At 43.1% G+C, this 22,328-nt stretch overlaps 1 protein-coding gene across 7 annotated transcripts in view; it reads left to right on the forward strand.

Annotated features, from left to right (window-relative positions):
• LOC119653447 (trehalase) overlaps window positions 1–22,328 on the forward strand; it is a 196,209-nt gene that overhangs the window by 55,195 nt on the left and 118,686 nt on the right. For 3 of the 7 annotated variants that reach the window (XM_038058042.1, XR_005249697.1, XM_038058050.1), the window contains one exon: window positions 13,227–13,320. In XM_038058042.1, coding sequence (XP_037913970.1) covers window positions 13,227–13,320 — 94 coding nt within the window. Of the gene's footprint in view, window positions 1–12,275; window positions 13,041–13,226; window positions 13,321–22,328 lie in introns of those variants that run through there. The other 4 variants (XM_038058052.1, XM_038058054.1, XM_038058051.1 and 1 more) reach the window with 2 other exon arrangements.

Genomic DNA, 22,328 nt, shown 5'->3' on the forward strand with positions numbered 1-22,328 from the left:
GCTACCTGACAACAGAGGCAAAGAAAGTTTGCTCTCAAGGAGATGGTGCTACCGCCATTTCTGTGGAGTATGCTGATCACTACTATGCGATTACAGGCGCAGTTAGAGCTTAGAAGAAATGTACAAAGCATCGTTGGTTTGTTTGCCAGTTGGTCCCTCCAGGATGGGCTTTTAGTAAATCCACAATGGTATTATTTACAAAAAGAAACAGAATTAAATATCTGGGAATAATTCTAGATAAAAAGCTTCTTTGGAACAATGATGTAAAGGGAAAGATGAAACGAGCTCCCACAGCTTATGGGCTGTGCAGGTAGTCGTTCGCCTTAACATGGGCACTTAAGCCTCCTTTCACTGTAAACTAGTCCCAGTGCAAAGAACTGTAAGCCTGGGTATTGGCGTAACATTACTCCTTTTGCAGCTTCTGGATATACATATATATTCTGAACACTGCAACGAGAATAACTCATAAGCCAATTTGTTCAGATCTATGAAAAAGAGCGAACGTTAGAGGCACAGACCATCAGATGAGTTATTGGGGGAACTAAATCCAGTTTTTAAAATGTCTTCTGATTCTTAATCTCCCTCATCTATTTGGTAGAAAATATGAAGCTATCCTCATGGATGGCATGGCATATATTATATTAAAATCTTCTACATCTTCAGCACGATTCTGGAGCAGGGGTCTGCCTTCCGAATAGAAGCGGGAAAATATGTAACGGTTTTCCAGGATGACGTGTGGTACAAAGTGGATTAACTATGGTGATTAACAAGGGTTAAGAAACAAGCGTATCGCAATTTGCAGCGATAGTCAAGCTGCCATCACGCTGCACGTTTATTACTTAAAAAATCGTTCAAGAGGATAGAAACAGAATGAACTTTGTTTCTGGATTGACAAGTTAGAACTACTCTGGATATCCAGTCACTGTGGTGTAGACGGAAATGAAATCTCGGAGGCCTTAGCAAAAGAAAGTTCCACTTCCACCATACCTAGATTGGAACGAACAGTTGGAGTGTCAGTAGCATTGGCTAATGCTGCTATCAAAAGTTGGGAATAAACTTCTCATAATGACCAGTGGTAGAACACTAATACTGCTAGACATACCAAACTTTTCCTGTCAGAACCAAACATTCTGCAAAGTTTATTCTGCCGAAATGTAGGAAAACTAGCAGATTGCATTGTGTGTATCCTAACTAGTCATAATTCACTAGCTAGACATATGGAAAATGATACGTGTTGATATTGTAACGAGGGACCGGAATGCATGCCACATTTTCTATGTGAGTGGACTAATTTTTGATGGTAATGTGCTCCAGTTGCAGGCACCATCACATCCACCAGCGGAAATCCTGGGATACATATAAATAAATGTGGGATATTCCATTAGACGAGGGAATCGGGACAGTATTGCTGGAAGCGAAAAAATTATTATAATTAAAAATCTCACAAAAAATATTACTTTTATATGTGCGTTCTTACATAGGGCCCAGCAAAAAAAAACGATTTTCGGCTTTGCTGTTGTTGTATTTTGTATCATGCCCATGAAAAATTGTTTTAGGGGAGACGAAGTTAAAAAGCGCACTTCTAAACACATTTGAGACGATATACTGAAAAGAATAGAACGTATATTCCCAGGTAATACAGATAACACCAGTAAGACAAAGAAAGTGACCTTAACCGATCGCAACAAAAGTATTAACGCAGCGAGAAAAATGAATTGATTCTAATTAAAATTAAAAAATTGAATTATTGCGGATATCATTTTTTGAGGAAATGTACCATTTATATACTTTTAGTTCGAGCAAATGGCATATATATATGTATGTAGAGTCGGCATTGACATTATACAGTGACCATTCTTGTGCGAGAAGGAAGTATACTAAGGGTCGTGTCCTATTCGAAAAGAAAGAATTATTCTATGCCTAAGGTGGAGTTTTGCAATAGATTAGAGTATATTTGTGCTTTATGTTCTAGTCAATAAATACCAATATATTCACTCTAGTCACTTTGGTGCCCCAATTCAAGTAATTCCCGTCACCAAGCTGGACGGTTGTATGTCTGTTGCGAGTGTTAAGCTCCATATTGGCTTACCGGAAAAATCCAGAAATGTATTTACTTTTACCATACCGCAGAACTAAATACTAAAAGTTTAAGATTTTTATAGCACGGTGTCTTCTTAGTTACTTTCGGAGATAAACGGTTTTCTTCCTAACAGGAAGCTCCCACTATATGGTGACTAGGCCCCAAAATACAACGTCTACTCTATTTTTTTAAAACTGAGTGAAAATCTCATTTAGTTCATCCCAAATTCATCGATCATCAATCAGCGTTGTGCAATAAGATTGGCAATGATGTAAGTCATAATACTACCAAGCTTGATTATTGAGCCCCCGCTTTCCGATTTAGAGAGCCTTCAAGTTAGGGAACTCCTTCCACTAACGGAAAGCGAAAAAAAGAATTCAATTATCTAGTTCAAAGAATCCCCCCCCCCCCCCATCAGATTCATCTGCTTATCGAGCTCAATTTTCTTAGTGAATATAATGTGTAACACGGCTCCGATTTTCAGCACTCCTCTGCGTCTCTCTGACAATATTTTCCGGATAGAACGCCTCAGTCTCTAAATAAAGTTGCTAACGAATCCTTTCCCACCTTTCACGAGAAAAAAGATTAGAAAACAATGCGGTTGGCCGATCTTGTACAGTTAAGACTGAAAACTCCATATCGGCTTAGAACCTAGGTGAGGAAGTAATTAATCTGATCATGTCTTCGGTTCCGCTACAAATCGAAAGTTTCCGACGAACTACGCAATTAACTTATCTCTTAGCTCGTTTCCTCAAGAAAGTTGCCAGTCATTCAGTGTATACCACTGTTCTTCCTGTGGTTGTAGCCTTGCTTGTTGCTGTCTTTATTTTCTCGTGAAATCTTATTTCCAAATCAACCGTCAATCCAAAGAACTTAACCGTTGTCTTTGACTCTAATAATAATCATCTCGACCATCGCCGCCGAACACGGGGTTGGGGTTTTTTTTTAAATCAAGATGGCTTCTTCGCACTATTCGTCCACTTGATAAATCGCTTCGACGAAGCCCATGACAATTCGAGAAAAGTCTTCCGCAGTATGTACCGGCTTAGCAAGTCTACTCCTGGTGGACCACCTCGAATGCCGGATGGTCATTTGCCGAGAAAACTCCTAGAATTCACTCATTCCGACGCGTAGATTACGCGTTTTAGCTTCGGCGACGAAATGTTAGCTTTGTTAAAAACTAAGTATGTAAGCATTTTCCAAATTGTATTCCCTATTAGCAATATTTTGCCTAGGTAGATTCCACTTTCTGGTTTGTTTCATAATCTTCATTTTGTCTACTTTTATCCTAAGTCAAATTCCCTTCTCTGTCCTATTAAGGTCTAAAAGCGTCTCTTTCATAGTTTGCGGATGTACCTTTATTTATAGCTATTCCCACTTTTCAAGGATTCCAGTGGTAAGATACGCCATCAATGTAATTCACTAACCTTGACAGACATTATTCCGAACTATTCCTTGCAACCCCTGGAGTTTGTAGGGTTGCTCTTTTCACTCATCCGCAAATCCTAGGAATCTAAGATATTTCCCAGTGATAAGAGAAAGGGATGATGGGGACATCTGTTTTGAGTGCGGCAACTGAGGCGATATTTGCGTGCTTCCTAGAACACATTGAAGGCCGCTTGGCAAGTTTCATCGACAGAGAACAAGCTGGATTCCACTCAGACTGCTACACTAATTAATTTGATGGTTTTAGGCTTACTTTGGAGTGTGCGGAGTGCAAATGTCCGTTTCACCTGCTTTTCATCGATTTCAAGGAAATTTTCAAAAGCGTGAATATCTGGAATGTTTTATGCAGGAAGGGCTTTCCGGGAATCTAATAGATATTATCAGAGCGACATATATAATAATATTCGTTGGCACAACAATCCGATTGGATCAGGGCCTTGAAGTGTGTTATAGCACTTCATTCAAGACCGTAGCGGTACACTACAGGATTATAGTACCCTATAGGAGGCAATGTGGTCAACATTGCGCTCGCACGAGATTATTACCCTGATATGACTCAGGTACTCGTTCAGTCGACCGATATCCGACGTCAAATCACGATATAAATCCCACTGCTTCCAGTGAGATTAGAACCGCGACCTTCCGTATTAGAGCGACATATGCCAGACTTCTTGCTTAAATTCCGCAGGAATTTGAGGTTCAAAGTAAAATTCAACAGGCTCGTAATTTTTCGTCGATACTATTTCATCTTCTTTTACTGTTTTGTGCAAAGCAAAACCTTATTAAAACCGGTTGACTGTCTGTTTGGCTGTCAGTCAGTCACAGCCACTCTTCTTCAAAAAGATTTCACCGATTCAAACTATGAATGGGAACTATGAAATCCACCGCATTCCGTGGGTGACAGAAATTTACGTGGATTTTATGGGGACTCTCCATACATGCACAGTGGCTCCTTTTCACTCATCGGTGGAGAGATAGTGTAGCGAAATTGGGACGCTCTACCCCTCAACCATCGCGCCATTGCATAGGGGGATGTAAAATATTAATACTTAATCTCCCGGTTTCTGGTATCAAATGGAAGTTTTCAATTAGTAGTGCTAAACAGGCGAATAAGGAGTGAAAATGTATAAACTTAAAATGAGGCAGGACCCATTTTCGGAAACTACCTAACCCCAAAATGTCAGGGCGATGCGCCTATGTGAAATCTCGGTCTCAAAGGATAACCCACTCCGGTATCTGCTCAAATAAACTTAACAATAATATATTAACACCGTTTTGAAATTGACCAGAAAACCTCGTTAATTCATCATAGGAGTAGTAAATTACAGAAACATAGAATATCGCGCATAATACCGAAAAGTTTCATCGGAATCCGAATTACAGCAGTTCAAATTTATCAAGTCCTATATATTAAGGAGCTATTTTTCCCCAATCCTTTTCGGAGGTTTTGTGAAAAACAGAACCTTATTAAAATCGCTTCACTCTTTCTCGGTCGATAGCATACACTTTCGCAGAAAAGGGTCACACCTATTTACACGAAATTTGGTGGAAAGCTTGTAACATATGTGCAGCGAACTAAGTTATTTCTCGTTGAACTTAACATGTAAAAGAGGGATGAAAATTTATTTCCGCGAATATAGTCATGTGGAGTATCATAGGAAAGTAGTAGTAATTTTCGGGGCAGGTTTTAATTTAGGATAAATTATTTCCCCCATTCTCAGAAAGTACATAAACTAAAAATCAGAAATAAATGAGGTGGTCAGTGTATGCCATCCAATCATCAAAATACGCTTTGTTACGATATCTGCTTAATGCAAGTTATTGATGAATATATTTTGTAAATTTATTGCGAACCCCCTTAAGTTCATAGTTACATCTTCCAGTAATATAGATTTCCATATGGATCACCATGAAATGTTTGGTGGGAATCATACTGTTATTAACAAAGTTAGAGTAAGACAAAAGTTTCCGGCGTCAAAATACTACGACCTAAGAAATAAAATGTTAGTATCAAATCGAATTCAATATTGAGAATATTAACGCATATACATTACGAAGTATGTATAGTATAACCATTTTATACGCAAATATCTTTACATAAAAAAATCCACATCCTTGCTTTAGGTGAACTTGTTCGCAGTTGCTAACAATGCTGAACTCCTAGTGTGAAGCGTATGGAGTTGACTGTTATCGCTTTCCAGAGCAAACTATGCGTGTTTACACGAAATGAAAGCGAAATGAAAGCGTCATGCATTCAAGCTTCCTCACATAGGGAAAAACAGAACCTTTTATACTTGAAGCGTCCAGGTTCCGATTTCCCGACTTATTTTGTTTTTAGGATTGAGGGAGTCGTGAGCCGTCCATTCAGTTGGATTAATAAGAGGGAAACTTTCTCCACTCTTCTTTTAGTCAATGGACCTTCTTTTTGGTATCAAATTCAAAAACGAATCGACGTCTTGCGGTTTTGAATAAGGCAGAGGCAGCTCATCAGACACTACCTCGTCTCTCTAGTGAGTTGCCCATACTCTGAAAGAAACTGCAAGTCATCTTTTATTCCTTCTCCATATCAGTTACGTTTTCCATCCGGCCTCATTCAGAGGACGCAAGAAACTTCAAGGAACCATTACATCTTTCCTCAGATTCCTATAATTAAGTGGGGAAAAATGGTGGGAGAGGAGTATAGGGTTTTGATGAAAACCGGGAAAAGAGAAAGCTAGAGCACCTTTTGTCGAAACGGCAATGATCACGCTGGTGTTGCGGACGCAGCATACCCCATTTGGGGGTGATTTACAACTATGGTATCATTTCGTTAGATCCTATTGCTTTCGGTGTCACCACTGCATGAAAAAATATGGCTGCAGGCATTTTTTTTTTGGGTAGGGTAGGTGAATGCATTTACGGACAGTGTTGGTCTCTTGCAACAGTACTTCGTCGGATTACCAACTAAACACCTCCCCATCGTCAGAGTGCTTCCCTGGAACCGTTTGTCACTTTACTTCGGGCTAGCCCCCGAACTGCCCCGCCTTGCGGCGCCTTCAAATCAGAAAATTCGTTTCACCAACGGGAGGGGAGGGGAGGAAAGGAACTGTCAGTTCAAGGAACCACCTGCCATCTGGCTTCTCCACCGGTCGAGCTCTATCCTCTTAGCAACAAGAAGGACCCGAACGTAATGGGCAACACCGCCCACCTGTCACATGTCCTCAACATGCCTTCAACAATGTTGTCTGGAGAGAGATCTCCTGTATTTAAATAGACTGCTGACGAATCCCATTCCACCTTTCGTTAAAAAAAATGTAGGATGGGTGTCGTCCACAACTCCATTGCAAAACACACAATCCGAAGATCGTGCCTTTCCAATCTTGTGCAGGTAAGACCGAAAACCTCCATACCCACTTAGAAATTGGCTTAGGAAATAGTCAGCCTCAGCTCATGCTTCCGATTCAGCCAAGCACCTAAACTGCCAATCGGCCACGCAGTCCATCTGCCTCCGGTTTCATTTTGCCAAGAGAGCTGCCACTCGTCTAGAGTGCATTGCCGTTCTTCATGAGCAACTACCTCCCTTGACTCATCTCCCTTGCGCTTGTATATGGCTTGACGTTCCTTAGCAAGAAGGGAAACGGGGACCACTCCCACGATCACCGTCACGGCTGGCTCAGAGACAGTGCAGTACGCAGACGCCACTCGCTCCCTGTCTCTGTACTTGCGCGAGGCGCTTACAATAAGCGCCAGCCTCTGCCTCTACGCCGTAAAGCAAGACAGACTGTATTGAACTCAACAGGGGACGTCGCTTCCTTAACGTAGGACCCCCAATATTTACCATTAGCCTACATAACGCCAAAACTCCAGCTGCAGTTTTGTTTGCTGCTGCTTTGATTTGCTCAAAAAAGCTCATTTTTGAGTAAAGAGTCAGTCCAAGGTACTTTACCGTTGGTTTTGACTCGATTATCGACTCGTCGAACGATATGCGACGCAGAGTCGGACTTATCTTTTCAGTCAGGATGAGTACTTCGGTTTTTCTCCAGCCCAAGGCTGGAACCATGAGCAGTCATTCATCCGTTTACCCGTCGCGTCAATATGCCATATCTGCTTTGCGCCTCTTCAACAGTGTGTCCAGCAATAAGCGCCGCGACACCATCTGCATAACCGACTAGTCGCGACTCGTCGAATTTAAGTAGATTATCGTCGGAAGCGTTCCAGAGGTTCGGTCCGAGAATGGATCCCGACGCTACCCCCTCTTCTGGCCCTATAGCGTTTCAAAGAGCAGGAAGCAGGATAGATAGTCCCTCAATATCCACAAGAGATAGTTCGTCACGTGGAAACTATTGTCTAGTGTACCTACGATGTCTTTCCATCTTATGGAATTAACGACATTTCTGACATCAAGCGTTACAAGGAGCACTCGGTGGATATGTACCTCGCCCTACGAACGGAATCTACGACCAGCAGCGCGTATCGGTTCGAGTCTACTTCTGATGCACTTTTCGAGCACTTTCCTGGCAGTGTCAAGCATACAAAGCGGGCGGTATGAAAACGGCAACTCAGCGTCGCCTTCCCCCTTGCTGATCAGTGCGAGTCGCGCCACCTTCCAACGAGAAGGGAAAATACTCCCTTTCAGGCAAGCATTGAATCCGCTGAACAGTAGATCTGGCCGATGTTCAGACACTAGTTTATATACCTCTGCTGGGATACCATCGTGTCCTGGTACCTTCTTGCTTTTCATAGAGAGAACGGCCTGTTCGAACTCTTTTATAGAGACAAGTGGGCAGTCCACGGCGCTCTCCGCGCCGAGGTCGTCATCCCATACAGGGTGCGCGGGCAATAGTGTCCGTACAATGCGGTCCATCTGCTCGACTTTAAGCGAACAGGGTTTCCGTAGAGCTCCGATTCTTCGGGTTATCAATTTGTAACCAAGTCCCCACAGGTCCCCATTCACCACGTTGGTCTGATCCTACCAGCAGCGAGCTTTGCACTTGTTTATTGCGCTCCTTTTGGGTGATACGTACTATGTGATTATCTCTTCCCTGCCGTTTGGACGTTATGTCGAGCGGTTGGGTCTGTGAGAATCGTTCCGGAGGTCTGCAATTTCCACCGTCCACCAATATATGGAAGATTTGCCATGTCTCGATGTCCTCCTGAACATGGAAGCTCCGCAGGCCGTCGTTATCAGGTTCATTACTAAATTTACGACAATGTCAATTTCAGCGCCACCACTCCCAAGAGTATCCTCCAGCGCAGTCCCATCTATTCCAACAGTTTCGACAAACCTCCCGATGTTCACCTTCGCCACCATTTCGAGAATTCGTTTCCTTCTGGATTCTGAATGAGGCATGCCCCGTTCTAGTACCCTGACGTTGAATTCACCCCCGACCAGGATCCCAAATCTGTAATATTTAGTTGGGGTGTAGTAGCTTTCAAGTTCGCCTACACTGGCTTAAAGCTGTGTTTTGTATGTTAACATCGTCTGTGCCTTCGGTTAGTTTGTCAGCCTCATGGATATGGAAACTCTGCTCGGCTGGAATGATTTTATCCTCTGCACGTGATATAAATGAAACTGAATAATCTACTATAATAATTTAATGTAATAATGAAAATAATCGTTGGCGCAACAATCCATATTGGATTAGGGCCTTGAAGTGTGTTGGACACTTCATTCAAGACCGTAACGGTACACTAGAAGGCAATGTGGTCAGCATTGCGCTCGCCCGAGATTATTACCCTGATTTGACTCAGGTACTCATTCACAGCTGAGTCGATTGGTATCCGACGTCAAGTCACGATACAAATCCCACTGCCACCAGCGAGACTTGAACCGCGGCCTTCCGTATGACAACCCAGTGCTCTAACCACTGAATTATCCGGACATATGTATGTAATGTAATAATTTAATATAATAATGCAAAATTTCTATTTAAAATTACTGCAACACAATTAACTGAGCTCCATGCTCGCTTGCGGCTATCAAAAAACTGGGACGAGTCCCGCTTTTTATCCACTCGACTCGGCCCATTGTCAGATAAGCAGTTCATTCTAAACCATTCGGTTTCCGGTCATGGCCTCGCGGTCTAGCGAGTTGAGTGGCCAACCGTTGTGGTAGCTGCACTTCCGCATAGGAAATGACAATTCAGGCTGTCGCGCCACAGCAGCGCCCTTAATTTGTATCCTAGCACTACCTAACCGTATTGCTCCGCAACTCCCACCACAGCGAGTTTTTGGCCTTGGGGGTTCGCAAAAGTGATACATTGGTTACCTCCGGACATTCGCCTCTTCTACCTCGTTCTTTCCTGTGAGGCAGTCAAGGTTTCGGATTTCCAGGGGGCTCCAGGCTAAAAACCAAAGCTTTCTCTCCAAGAAGTCCCTTGACTGCTACACAGAACGTATCTTTATTTGTTATCCTCGGGCCTAATTCGACTAGGACTACACCACCCTTCATTTTTCGAAAGGAAGATACTTCTGCTCCGCTATCTGCCGGCTTGATTTTGTAACGGATTTCACTGATGACTTCTGCAAAGGTCTTTCCTTCCGTCGGCTTAATAAGCGGAATTGATTGTCTAGTCCTTCTTCGTCTCCCACCTTTTCTTTTGGTGCTCCATTCTTCGTGTCTGCCTTAATTTTAACCAGAGAGTCCTCTGATGACGCAGTGTATTGTTGTTTATTGTGCCTCTTCGCCTTCTTCTTTTGAACTCTAGAGAGTACCTGAGTGAAGCCTCCTTTAGATGTCTCTTTGTCTTTTCGTTTTTCCCAAAAACAAAGGGCTGTCTGCGATGCGTTTAATGCTCGCGTTATTTTCATCGGGAGGCGCGTTTTTTCTGCTTCCCCGGATTTTCTCTTATTCTTCATGTCCTCCTGTAGTAGAAAATTCTCTCCAAAAGCTCCTCCAGCTCCATCAGCCAATTTTTCACCTCTTTGCTGGCGTTTTTCTGGAGGAACGTCGCAGATCGCATGCGCTTTACAACTGCCGTGCATTTCTTAATAAGCCTTTTCTCTTCAGGTTGCGCCACTCGGCTTATATTCGAAACCATCTGGTCAGTTTCTGCAGTTTCCACTGTGCCTCTTTCCGCAACTACAGCACTGCGTGGTACTGTCTGGGCTGCCGTATCCGCCGCATCATTTTGCGAGTATTCTTCTCTGTTTGCGCCTCCCGATATCTCGTCGGTTATTTCAGCCCTTGCTGCGCCCTTCGCGAGCGACGCATTTTCGTGCTGCGTATAACCGCCGCGAACTCATTCCCCATTCCCACTATCTCCTCGTTCGTATTGTTTGTATTCGCCATTTAAGTTTTTAGCCGCGAATTGTGTGCAAGGGAGTGGGTCGCAATAGTCAGGAACGAGTATATCTTCGAGGACAAAGCCCTACCCCTTTTCCTTGGGGCCTGACCAACAAATATCTGATCCAGGAACTCACGGGCGGATCACCGCTTACTCGGGGCAACGCGGTCTACTAATACCGGTTCAATGCACACTACCCGACCGGGGTCCCCAAGGGCCTGGCTCCGGATATAACTACCACCTTGGCAAAGCTAAGCTCACCACACCCCATAGACTCCGGTGTGTCCCTACGTATATCGTTCATTAACATCTCGCTGTTCACCGAGAAACTTTCTCGAAGCTATTACCTAGGACGCAGGTAATCTGCCAGCTAGGAGGTTAGAATTACTTGCTCGGGCGCCTCGGGGATGCTACTTCCCATATCGTAAGCAACCCGTTAAGGATCGTTGGCGATCCCTGGGAGCAGGCATGTTCACTGAACAGGAAGCTGTCCCTGCGAAAAACTCATCTACCGCCTCTTGCCAGCAGGCTAGTTCAGGTTTTCCGAAGGGCTACCGCGATTAAGATTCTCCACTTAACCATCTTGGCTACCCCACCTAAGGGTAAGGCTACTGCCTTGAACACGGTGAAATTGACGTTCATCTCCGTAACGAGTGAGTTTGGCTGAACCAAACCACGTGGATACGAATTTATTTCTTGAAACAGATAAGACGTTATACTTTTACCTTATGGAGTTGCGTATTAACCATGACATCTACGGATAATATCGAAGCGGTTCCTTGTTAAACCAAGTGAGTCTGTATGGGTTAAAGTTATTCACCCTGATTCAAGATTGTTTATAGGCAGTATAGCTGTTATTGAACTTAATGCTATAAAATCCAGTTGTTGAACATTCCAAATATGGCGAGTTTAGTGCACATCTATTGGATATATTGGATTGTTTATTACGAGGTAAAGTCACTAACATTATTGCGTGTCCCCGTCTAATTGCTTCGTCAAGAACGAAATGCAAACCATTTTTATCGAAAAAGGCGTAATGCATTACACAAATCGCTGAACATTGCACTCGATGTAATAAGATTGTGTGAATAGACGAGCCGCCATCTGAAAGCAAACCGATTGAAGCTCTTCCTAATGTAAACCGATAATTATGGCGTATCGTATGTGAACATCAAGCACCCCCCCTAATGAAAACTTCCGTTGCGAGTAAAATGAAAGGCTTCACATTTTGGCAGCCAACACTCAAAATGCGCTCAGTGCGTGAATGGTTAGAAACGTTTTCTTATCAAGCTCTAATAGTAACCATTTGTGGGCAGAGAATTCGAGTGTATATCATTCGCGATAAAAGTCGATGAGTAATCACAAAATTTATGGTAACTGAAACGACAACATTCAGATAAAGCTAGAAAGTGTTCAAATGTTGTTATTTGGAAGAAGCCGATTGAACAAAGTTTAAAGGACGCGGGCTGAGTAGTGTGCTTCCCAGTATTAGACATTCTTCATCTACTATATGAGTGAATCTTGGAAGGCTTCTCCCATGTGCTTGGCCCCAATAAGTTACAGACCGGTTGCCAGCATGGTATGCAGTCACTCTTGCGAGCAGTTTGAGCCGCTAGCATAGATTCAGATACGTTAGTGAGACACTCATATCGTAAGGTAGTGCCAACAGTGAATGGAAGTTCTGTGAGGAGAATCATCAAGAATTGGTTATCCACGTTTTACGCGTACCTGTTCAGTTTACCGCCACAAACGAATCGTGTGCAGCACGCTCCGCCGCTCGCCGCACTTCAGTTTCTGTTAGATATATTTGTTGCTAATAGCTTGTGCTTTCTGTACAATATTCCACATATACACCGGTTTCCAACATACATTCATATCCGATCGTGAGTAGCGCGAGAAACACACGTATGTTTCTCTGCGAAAGAAAACGTCGTCAAAAAGTATCTTTTATAAAAAGAATTTCACAAAAGTTCCGCGAATTCAGTTGATCCAAAGCAATCGGAATCAGCGGAGTTTCAGTGTTGGTTGTCTAGACTGTGACGTTTTTTTTTATCTTTCCACGATATCTGTTTTTATAAATAAAACTGTAATCCACTCGTGTAGTGATTCTCGTTTCCACTACTTCACTCATTTAAAAGTCAAGTAATTACAAAGAGTGCGTTTCAAGAACCAAAGGTCAAAGATATTATACAATCATATCAGTCTAAACAAGGTGCGAAAAAGTTCTCTCTGTACAAATTTCATTTAGGGTTAGTGTCTCCTTCACTGAATGCACGCGAGTTTGTTGAATACATGGATTTCCCTACGAGTTAACGTAACTTTATCATTGCTCGAGAAAGTCCTTGTTTTGTTCTTTTATTTTAGGAAAGCCAAATATAATTTAGATACAAATTAGACGATTGTTTTAATTCAGTGTATTTTTCTTCAAATTTAAGTGAAACAAATATTGACTCTCGCAACAACTTTAACAACCTCGTCACTCTCGTCGTCATCCAGGCAGATATCAACAACTGCAGTCATGAATTCTGGGTACGTATCAAAAGTTTTATATTTAAAGCTAGTATTTGCTGAAATTTGGCATTGAACTTTCTATGCGATGTCTACAGTGCGCAGCGTAAAGGTGAAAATGGACGCAAAGCCGTAAAGCATTCCAACAGATTCTGTATGTTTTCACTTTTGCGAGAATATCTCATCCTCTGAAAGCCGCCTGTGTGATTTATTCTTTCTCTCCAGAAATGTGTAGTTGATTTTGGGATTTGGAAGTATTCGAAAAAATATTTGGAAAATCCCATTACCGACTGCATTTCGGAAATATTCGCGTTTGACCTTGACCGTTGGCTAAAAGGTCTTAAACTTGAGATGATAGTTTCTGCGGTAGATACTACGTAACTTTGACTACCTTCATCCAAATTCATTACAATACTTTAATATCCTTCAATTTCCATTTTGAATCAAGTGAATTGAAACCGATAAAAGAATTAAATTAGAAGTTAATCATTTCTTCTTCCTCATTGACCTCCGGATATCTCAAACTAACGGTAATTTTGGTTTCCCTTTGTTATATTTATGAAAGTCATTTCTCCGTCGCCTTTGTGCTGAATACCTTCCCTCGGCATCCATTTAGTGACTGTTTTCCTCCCGTTGTGTTGCCACTTCTCAGTAAACCTGCAGCCAAATGCATCTGATTCGGTAGCACGCACTGATAAAATTGTTAGTATGAATATTTCTTATATGTTGTTATCTGTTTTCGATGTTGAATTCCATGTCTGGCAATCATGAGCAAACATAGACCTTACAACATTGTGAAAGTTGTGTTGTGAAGTAAAGCACTTTCTTTTATCATATTCTAATGAGCATGGGTCGAAGACGTGTTCAGAAGACTAACCCGGGTGAACTCTCGTCGACCACGACTACATGGGCAGCTTTGAGGACTTACAAAAATGAAGAATGAAGAGCTCATTTGAATTCTACATCTAGATTCAACGCAGAAGAACTATTCTGCGTATCTGGTCACCGCGGCATGAACAGAAATGAGATCTCAGATGCATTAGTAAGTGAATGATCAGTTTACACTATACCCGGACCAAAACCAGCAATTGTATTATCGATAGCTGTGGCAACTGTTATGACAACTGGAAATAGGACAATTGACAGAGACTAAACATCAAACCAAACTTTTTCTATCAGAACCAAACAAACATGCTATAGAGTTCGTGCCTAAAACCAGTCTGACAGTCTCGTGCCAACATTTTGGTGCGGATGTTTTCCAGTCGATAACCAAATGGTAACGAATATTCTGCGGTTCGTAAAGGAATTTGGTAACTGGAAGTGTTGAGCACAATGGGCCATTATGGTCCAGCAGTTGAGCCTCTGGCCCACCACATAAAGACACAAAACTTCGGAGCTACATCTTTCTTCCGACAATGGGCGAAAGTTGGTCGTGCAGTTCCGCCTAAACCTGTGTGTGCCTATACAACCCCACATGAGTGCCGACTGACACGCGCTTGAATGAATACCTTTAGGTTAGCCACGGAGACTGAATGGGGTCTTAACATTTCCGATATACAATTATTTAACAGAGGTTTACCTGTCTTAAGGGAGTCATCCCGTGTAAAGGCGTTTTTTTTCCTTTTTTTAGAACTGTGAACTGGATAAAGATACAAATACAAATTTTTCACCATATATTTATTAATATCTTAGGGATGCGTAAAAACTTTTCTAGGCCGATAGCATAGTTCATTAGTGAAATACAGAGCAATTTATACACCCATCTTCAAAAAAGGTGTTTTTTGATGCCACGCTAGAGGGCGCTGCGATCATCTTAAAGAAAGAAAGTATTTTAACGTGCACCCTTAACTACAGTCCGCAAACTATGATCATTAAAAAATATTGATAGCAAAATTGTTGGTGCCTTGTTAAACGTTTTTTTTTGTGAATTTTGGTGTTTTTTTAAGGGTTCTTTAATGAATAAAAAAAAACTACTGAAATATGTTCGGAATAAGTCGTGAAAATTTCAAAGAATTTCGTTGAATAGATTTTGGGCTATGGTGGCAGCCGATTTTCAATATGCAGTTTCGAGATAAACGGCGCAACGAAAAAACGATTTTTAACCCTAAAATCTTAACTGATCATTAATCTGCTATACCTAGTCCATGAACCTTAGGTTTCTTGAAAAAACACATCTACGGCCTTGGCTTCAATTCTTGTCCTTTTAGCGAAGTCATTCAAGCGTCATTCGGAGCGATAAATACGCGGTTTGTTATAGCGATCGACATAAATCTGCCATGTGACTTATTACGCATTTAACTCTATAATTTCCAAACGACTCCGAATATCAAAAAATCACTTTGCTTATAAGTTCTACACAATTGATACAATTGATGCCAGAAAAAAAAATTCGATTCCGCGGATCCGACACACGGGATGATCCCCTTAAACTCGTTGTTATGGAAATTCACAACGGATTGAGTCTTGCAACTCAATTCAAAGACGCCACTCAACTTAGGTGTGGCGACCATTTTGTAGATGCGCAGCTTCGTCTTCCTATGTACGCATTTTGACTTTCGGATAGGGCAGACCGAGTAGTAAGTTTTATTTTACAAATGGGTCCCCGTCCTTATTTCGTCAATTTCATTTGCCTCCTTTAATAACTTACCTCCTACAAACATAAAACTGTTAACATGTTCAAAGTTATATTCACCAATATTAATGTTCTGTCTAGGTGGCGTCCTTGTTTTGGTTTGCATTGAAAGTTTCGCTTCCATCTATTACTTTGCACCGAAAAGAATGGGCACAAAATGTTAATACCGTCATCAAATGTCACCAGCTGCGTCCTATTCTTTTGTGGATGAGAAATGATGATTACATGCTGTAGTGCTAAATTCAGAAGCCGTTTGCCTGTTTTACCCTGTTTGAATGACGAATAGGTAATTAGTATATTCTGAATCTCAAGTACTCTGAAGAATCATAGACCTAGTGAAAGTGGACGGCAGATGGTGAATAAGATACAACCGGAAGTTGTAGCTATTATACGACAAACTAGAAGTCGCGTTCCATATTTAGAGTCGAAAGCTCCAGTGGGCAGACCATGTAGAGTGTCTGGTAAATTCTCAGCGACTTATGCAACGGCAAGGGAAGATAGACGACCGCCTGGAAAATCCCAGAATAGAGGAGAAAAGTTAGTGGACAACAGAAGTTAAACGAAGTTAAAATTAGAGGACTAAGTCAGTCGATTGTGAAAAATTGAAAGGAAGACTTCGAGAGGCCAAGGACCGACATCGAAGCTTTGGCCTCTTGTTGATCGCCTAACCCTGGAGCTATATTGATAATCGCTATCAAATTTCCAGTGCAGACCTGTTTGTTTAGGTTGCGAGCTAGGATTTCATGTTTGTTTAGGCTATGAGCGAGAATGTTTTGAGTATCTTTATCGCTGGTGAGCATTTTTGATAAATGTTCACACACAAAAATATCTCAAATTCTCGTCTGAAAGCCTTCCACGTCCAGAGTTGAACTAATGATGTTGCGGCTTGCCGATACGTGAATGATGCTTTCAGTTCAAATGGCGGTACCTAATGTGCCCTACATTGCGGGTTCTCGCGGTGTAACTGGCAGGTCGAACTGAACGTAGATGGTGGGTTTTAGTTTATCGTATTTGTCTTTCTTCGCTCTAGTAGGTCGTTGCCGTATTCTTAAAACATATTTTCTATTCAGTGAAATTTTGAGTATATTTTTAATTTTCCTCCGTTAATAAATAGATTCTAAGAAAGAACTCATGTTTATTTCCTTTTCCAGAGAAGAGATATACATATGTTTCCACTATGGGTTCGTCCTGCAATTTTGTGCTATATATATGTATGTGTAAAGAATACCATATTAAAATCCATTTACCGTCTGTCCGTCCGTCTGTCATACCCACTTTTCTTCAGAGCGGCTGGTGGACATCTACGAATAACGAAATCCCACACGTACAATAGGTGACATAAATTAACATGGAGTTTAAAGGGGAGCTCCTCATACATGTATTTTTGGTCTGCTAATGCATCCGCGAGGGGCACCAAATGAAAGGTCTCAGTTAGCATTTTTCAGCTGGGCGCAGTATAAGGGCTTTGTGTTTATCTTCTAAGAGAAACTCTCTATGCAAAGTTTTCTATTCGTGAATAGCTAAAAATGCGATTATATTACATCAAACAAACTGTAGATATCCATATATTCATGCATCTCAAAGACATAAATATTGTGCTCATCCTAAATAAACAAACGTTACCCCTTTAAACTGTATGTAAATTTATGTCACTCACTGTATGCAAATTTCGTTTGGACCGGTGTAACCGTTTTGAAGAAAAGTGCGTGTGGCAGACCGACAGACCGTGAATCGATTTTAATAAGGTTTTGTTTTACTGTTTTACGCTTTCATTTTGCATATGTGATGTGATGGCCCCCCTTGTGGGCCGGAGGGCGGGGGTAGTAGGTGCATGCATTGCATGTCGTCGGACTACCAACTAACCACCTCCCCATCGTCAGAGAGCTAGCCTGAAACCATTTGTCACATTACTTCGGGCTAGTACCCGAAGCCTCCTGCCTTGCGGAGCCTTCAAATCAGGGAATTCTTTTCACCAACGGCAGGGGAGAGGAGGAAGGGAACTGTCAATTCAAGGAACCCTCCGTCATCCGGCTCCTCCACCGGTCGAGCTCTATCTCCTTAGCAACGAGAAGGACCGGAATGTAATGGGGAACACGGCTCCACCTGTTAGCACTCCTCACCATCTCCTCGAAATCTCGAGAGAGATCCATTTGTGAGTTTAAATAGAGCTGCGGACGAATCCCATCGCACCTTGCACAAGAAAAAAAAGTGAGATGGGCGTCTTCCACAGTGCCATTGCGAAACACCCAATCCAAAGATCGGGCCTTTCTAATCTCGTGCAGATAAGCCTGAAAACCCCCATGCCCCCTTAAAAATTGGGTAAGGAAATGTTAGCCTCACTATGCTCATGCTTCCGATTCAGCCACCCACCTAAGTTGCCAGTGAGCCATGCAGTCCATCTGTCTCCATTTTCATTTTGCCAAGAGAACTGTCACTTGTCTAGAATGCGTTACCGTGCTTGATGAGCATCCACCTCCCTTGGCTCATCTCTCTTGCGCTTGTATATGGCTTGACGCTCCTTTAGCAAGAAGGGAAACGGGAATCTCTTCCGCGATCACCATCACGGCCGATGCAGGGACAATGCAGTACGCAGACGCCACCCGCGAAACTCCCCGTCTCTATACCTCCTTGCAAAGAGCGTCAGCCCATGCCTCTGCACCGTAGAGCAAAACAGACTATATTGAACTCATCAGAAGACGTCGCCGTCGACGTTACTATTAGCCTACTTAACGCCGAACTCCACTGCAGCCTTGTTCGCAGCTGCTTTGGTTTGCTCAGAAAAGCTCATCTTTGAGTCAAGAGTCAGCCCGAGGTACTTTACCATTGGTTTTGACTCGATTATCGACTCGCCAAACGATATCGGACGCAGGGTCGGAATTATCTTTTTAATCAGGATGGCTACTTACGTGTTTTCCAGTGCAAGGTTGAAACCATGAGCCCACCCTTCGCATCGATATGCCGAGTCTGCTTTGCGCCTGTTCGACAGTGCGTCCAGCAACAAGCGCCGCGACATCATCTGCATAACCGACCAGGCGCGACCTGGCACGTCGAGTTTAAGTAGACTATCATAGGTAGCGTTCCAGAGGTCCGGCCTTAGGATGAATCCCTGTGCTATCCCCAACGTAGCCTCCATCCTCCTCTGACGCTCTAGCGTTTCATAGAGCAGGGAGCAGGAAAAATAGTCCCTCAATATCCGGAAGAGGTAGTTCGGCGCGTGGAAAGTATTGTCTAGTGTGCCTAGATTGTCAAAATCAACAGTTGATCTCCCTGCTCTAAAACCGAACTGCCGTGGGGATAAGTCTCCAGCATCGCGTATCGCTTCAGCGGGTCTACTTCTTATGAGCTTTTCGAGCACTTTTCTAGCAGTGTCAAGCATACATAGTGGGCGGTATGAAGACAGCAACCTTCTAATAAGGAGGGAAAGTGCCCTCTTTCAGGCAAGCGTTGAATACGCCGAGCAGTAGGTTTGGCCGGTGTTGGAATACCAGTTTGTATACCTCTGCTGGAATACCATGTTTGCTAGGTTTTGGTGCCCTACTGGGCATGGAGGCTCGGCAGGCTGTCGTTATCAGGTTCATAACAGAATCTACGACAGTGTCGGCTGCAGTGCCACCGCTTCCATAAGTACCCTTCAGCGCAGCCTCACCTGTTCGAAGAGTTTCAACAAACCTCCTGATGTTCACTTTCACAACGCTCCATACACAGAAAGAGCGCCGGGGTGGCGCACACCGAGAGTTTGTGTCTAAGATAGCGTCCTCCAAAGCATCAAGCCTGCGTCGAAAGTCCAGAATCGTCTCATTCGGCGTAAAGTAGACACTAAAAAACGTTATCCCTAAACAACGAATCCAGACAAAGCCGTCTCGACGGTCTTGGGTAAGAACCCTAAGGAGGGTACCGTCCCGATTGCAGATGGCAGCGGTACCTGATATGTCAGTGTGCCATGAAACTGAGCCCTTGTTTTGGTACTGCTCGTTGATAAGTACTAAATCGGCTTTGGTCTCCACAGCGAACTGCGCTAGCAACTCCGGTGCATATTGATTTATAGGATGCAAATTATGTTTCCAATTCTACTCTGAAGACTGGACACTGCCCCGAACCCGCAATATGCGCAGCTTTCCTTTTCATTTCAGGTGTTCGCTTTATGGCCTGACTGACCGCATTTACGGCATGTTGCCCTTCTGTAAGGTCCCCGATAGGTTGCAGATATGTGCCCATCATTCAAACATCTGTAACATTTGGTTGGGGCGGCCCAGATTCATATCCTACACACTACCCAACCAACTCCGGTTTCTTCGCTGTTTAGAAAGTTCCTCGGCAACTTCCACCACAGCGAATTTCTGGCCTCAGGAGTTTGCGGAGGTGATACAAATCCGGGCATTGGTTACCTCCGGACATTCGCGTTTAATGACCTCTTCCACGTGGTTCTTTTCTGTGAGCCAGTCAAGGTCTCGCATTTCCAGAAAACACGTAGGTTCCAGGCTGGAAATCAAAGCTTTTTCTCTCAGAAACCCCTTGACTGCACACCCTTCGTTTTACGAATGGTAGCCACTTCTGCTCGGTTATTATTGGGTTTGATCTTGATCCGGAAAAGTCTTGCCTTCCGTCGACTTAATAAGTAGAGCTGGCGGCCTAATCCTCCTTCGTCTCCCCACCTTTTTTTTGGTGCTCCGTTCTTCGTGTGCGCCTTAATTTTATTCAAAAGTTGTCCTGATGGCGCGACGTGTTGTTGTCTCTTGTTCCTCTTCGCCTTCTTCTTTTGAGCCCTGGAGAGTCCCTGAGTGCAGTCTCCTTTAGAAGTCCCTCCCTCCTTTCATTTTTCCCCCAGTTCGCTCTGCAATGGAATGCTAACGATCCATTTGGTACTCGTAGAGTTCTCGTCGGGAGGAGCGGTTGTTTCTGCTTCCAGCGGATTTTCTGTTACTCTCCATGTCCTCCAGTTCCATTAGCCCGTTTTTCACCCCTTTGTTGACGTTTTTCTGGAGGAACGTCGCAGGTCGCATGCGCTTCACAACTGCCGCGCATTTCTTAATAGGCCTTTCTTCTTCCGCTTTCACCAGAGTAGTCGAAAGTCCTACTCGGCTTATATTCGAAACCATTTAGTTAGTTTCGGCAGTTTCCACTGTGTCTGCTTTCGCAATTATAGCACTGCGTGGTAATGTCTGGATTCCTGTCTCCATTGCAGGTACCGCATCACTTCGCGAGTCTTTCTCTCTGTCTGCGCGTCCCGAGGTCTCGTCGGGTATTTCAGACCTTGTTGCGTTCTTCGCTGGGTGCTGGGGCAAGCGGCGCATTTTCGTGCAGCGTATAAACGTAGCCAGCTCGCTCTTCATTTCCCCTATTTCCTCGTTTGTTTTGTTTTTGTTCGCCATTGAAGCCCCCTTAAACTCAGCGATGAACAATGTTACTCAATGCTTGCGAGAGTCTTCGCAGTTCCCACCTTTTCACTAAATGTCGTATCAATAGGCATAACCGTTTCTAAAAAGTGGACAGATAGTGAATGCCAAAAATGCAGATTGGATAAAAAGCTCACTGGCTAATATATAGCGCTCGTTACTTGACTAAGCTCTTCGAAAGTTAGAAAGTTAGAAAAATGACACTTTGGTACCATGCAGATGGGGTACCTAGGAACGTGTTGTACAATGGCATCCTTGTCCTTCCTAGCCACGATTATTAGTTTCGCAGATAATTGAAGTTCATGCAAATGAAACCATTAACCCCATGAAACCGTGGCTGGAGATAGTTCAGATTGACCTTCCGAAAAAAGGAGTGTCTAAACCGATTCAGATTGGATAACTCTCCATTTAGCCCTAAAGGTGGTTACACACCTGAGGACCCGGAGCATGTCATGTTCCGCCACGACGAGAGGGGAGAAGCCTAGAAGATTGAAAAAGGTCATACACCCTCAGAACATAGTCGGAGAAATGATGAAGTCGGATGCAAGCTGATACGCGGTGAATTCCGTAATGAAAAAGTGGTCGCGAAAAGCGGAAGGTTTGACTGGGTAAAAGCGCAGTCCGCGGCGGCTCCGTAGGGAAGAAATAAGGACAAAATAGGGATAGTTCTAGTGGGTGAGTATGCCAAACACTGCTGCCAGCTGGCATGGTAATATTTTTCAAGGATTTCCACCTCCAGCCATAAGAAAACGGTAGACAGACAATAAACCGATCTGAATAAAGTTTTGTTTCACACAAAACCTTAAAAAGAATTTCCAATTCAATTCATTCCAAAGACTTTGAAAATCGTTTCCCACCTCTCTCAAACCGTGACCTTGTCCATAATCCTTTTTTAAACTGAATCAATGCCCACAGAGGTAATCATTAACTCGGTACAGCTGTTTGTCCATGCATATAAGTGGTACGTTGTTCTGTGCTTTTTGATATCTAATGTCTTCTCCGTA

Source organism: Hermetia illucens, chromosome 4 (assembly GCF_905115235.1).
Source record: "Hermetia illucens chromosome 4, iHerIll2.2.curated.20191125, whole genome shotgun sequence".
Lineage (NCBI taxonomy): Eukaryota > Metazoa > Arthropoda > Insecta > Diptera > Stratiomyidae > Hermetia > Hermetia illucens.